We start from the raw sequence: 2,240 nt of genomic DNA, 5'->3' as shown, positions 1-2,240 counted from the left end.
AGTCGGAGGCTTAACCTACTGCGCCACCCAGGCGCCCCAAGGGCATAATCTTACACACAGCCCAACCTAAGGCAGCTTTGGGCAGCCGGCAGTGATAGGATAGGTAGACATTGTGACCTCACAAAGCGCCTGGTGTCCTAGCAACTGCTGTGTAACTCTCAACAGCCTGCTGCCTGATTTGGTTTCTGGTAGGAAATTCATCAGGGCCCGGCGGCGGCGGCGAGATCTGGCAAGCTCGGGCCGCCCCTAGCGGCCTCACCTCCTGAGCCGCATGAAGAGGCGGCGGCGCAGGCCCCCGGAGGCCCTGGCCCCGGCCACCTGGGGAGGAGCCTCTAGCGCTGCAGTAAGGGCCGCACTGGAGGCGCCTGAGGAGAAGGTGGTGTACACGCGGTGGCAACCGTCGCCACTGTCGCTGGCCAACAGCAGCAAGGCGCTGATCGACGCTTTCAAGCTATTCGTGCCCGGCAGCACGGAGTTCATGAGCTCAGACGCGGAGCTCTGGAGCTACCTCTGCAGCCTCAGGCACCAGTTCTCCCCCCGCATCCTGCGCAGCAAGGACGTCTATGGTTACTCCTCCCTCCTGGCCCAGGTTCCGGACCCCCGGCACCAGCCACCCGAGGCCCGCCTCCAGACGCGCCGGCGAGCTGCCAGGAGGAGGCGCCACGGAGCCCGGAAGGTCGCCGCCGGCCAGAGGAAGGTGCCGCCCCCGCCGCCGCCGTCCCGCGAGGACAGCAGCCCTCGCAAGCCCACGGCCCCCGGGCCCAGCTCCGGGGGCCGCACCCTGGAGGAGAGTGGGAGGGCAGCCACCCCAACGCTGACCACCTCGCCCAGCATCCGCGTAGTCGGCGACGTGTGGGTCGAGAGCAGCGTGGCAGAAGCGCGGCGCCAAGCGCGCCAAGTCCTGGGAGTGAACCTGGAACCCGTGGTGAGACTCCGCCGCGTCCCAGTGCCTGGGCGTGAGATGAGGGCCACAGCCGCGCGACCTCCCAGCCCCGGGACCGGTTGTGCCTGGAGGGATGAACCAGAGAGAGCCGGGCCCGCATCCCCTAGTGCACTTTACCGGGGAAGAAGCACCAGACGGTCCCGGCCCGCGCCTCCGGGATGCGGCGCCGCCTTCTGGGACTCCGGGGCAGCTGTGCCCTCTGCTGCCTCCCAGTACCGGGTCTGCGGAGGGAGGCGACCCCTGGACCGCAAGGGAGGTCCCCTTTCTTCCTAACCCCAGATTGAGAGGTCTCCAGGACTGTAGGGGCAGATCCATGATCTCTCTTGTTCTCTCATTGCTCTGAAGTCGTCCGAAGAAGCCATTCCACCCCCACCATCTCCAAAGGAATTTGGTTCCATGCTTGTGTAATAAAGCTAGAGTTTCTTTGGCATTCACCCACCTCCGGGCTCCTCCCGCCGATTTCTTTCTTTCTTTGTGTGTATGTGTATGTATATATATATCTTCTAGGATGATTTAAAGTACATATTCTTTAAATGTTTAGATGAGACAATAGAGAAAAAAGGGTGTGACTTAGGGGTCTGCACCCAGATTAAAATAAGATTATTGAAGTATAGTATATATTCAAAAGGACATATATTATTTTTTTCATGTTTGTTTATTTTTGAGAGAGAGACACCGTGTGAGCAGGGGAGGGCCAGATAGGGAGCCACAGGATCCAAGCAGGCTCCAGGCTCTGAGCTGTCAGCACAGAACCTGATGCGGGGCTCGAACTCACAAACCATGGGATCATGACCTGAGCCAAAGTTGGACACTTAAGTGACTAGCCACCCAGGTACGCAAAAAAGAACATATATTATTAAATGTATTCTGAGCACAGCTTGATGAAATTCAGTTCAATATACTTGTGGAATCAGCACTCATTAAAAAAGGTACCAGGACCCCAAGGGATCACCTGTGCCTCTTTCAGTCACGGTCTATCTCTCCTTTGGGACGGCAATTTTTCGGACTTCTTGCAGAATATACAACCTTTGCTTGTTTTTGGACTATATAGAAATGGAATATTGTGTGCTACACCTACCTTCTTTCACTCCAACTTATGTTAGTGATATTTGTTATTCATCGTAGTGCCTGCGTAGTGCCTGTGAGCTCTGAATACTTGATAGCCTTGCCAACACTTGCTAATATGGTCTTTTTCATTTTATCTATACTGGCAGGTGTGGAGATTTTTTTTTTTTGAGAAATATCAATCCAAGTATTGTATACAAATAGTTAAAAAAAAAACCACAAAATCCAAAAT

At 55.5% G+C, this 2,240-nt stretch overlaps 1 protein-coding gene across 1 annotated transcript; it reads left to right on the top strand.

The window, feature by feature from the left end:
* The first annotated feature begins 265 nt into the window (after positions 1-265).
* LOC121026234 (coiled-coil domain-containing protein 71L-like) lies at positions 266-1,315 on the top strand. The gene has a single exon (XM_040469110.1). The coding sequence runs from the start codon at positions 272-274 to the stop codon at positions 1,214-1,216; it is 945 nt and encodes a 314-aa protein (XP_040325044.1). The 5' UTR covers positions 266-271; the 3' UTR covers positions 1,217-1,315.
* Positions 1,316-2,240: the final 925 nt, after the last annotated feature.

The sequence above is a fragment of the Herpailurus yagouaroundi genome, unplaced genomic scaffold (genome assembly GCF_014898765.1).
Source record: "Herpailurus yagouaroundi ecotype Mexico unplaced genomic scaffold, PumYag 67871, whole genome shotgun sequence".
NCBI lineage: Eukaryota > Metazoa > Chordata > Mammalia > Carnivora > Felidae > Herpailurus > Herpailurus yagouaroundi.
This window is presented reverse-complemented; position numbering and strand designations above follow the sequence as displayed.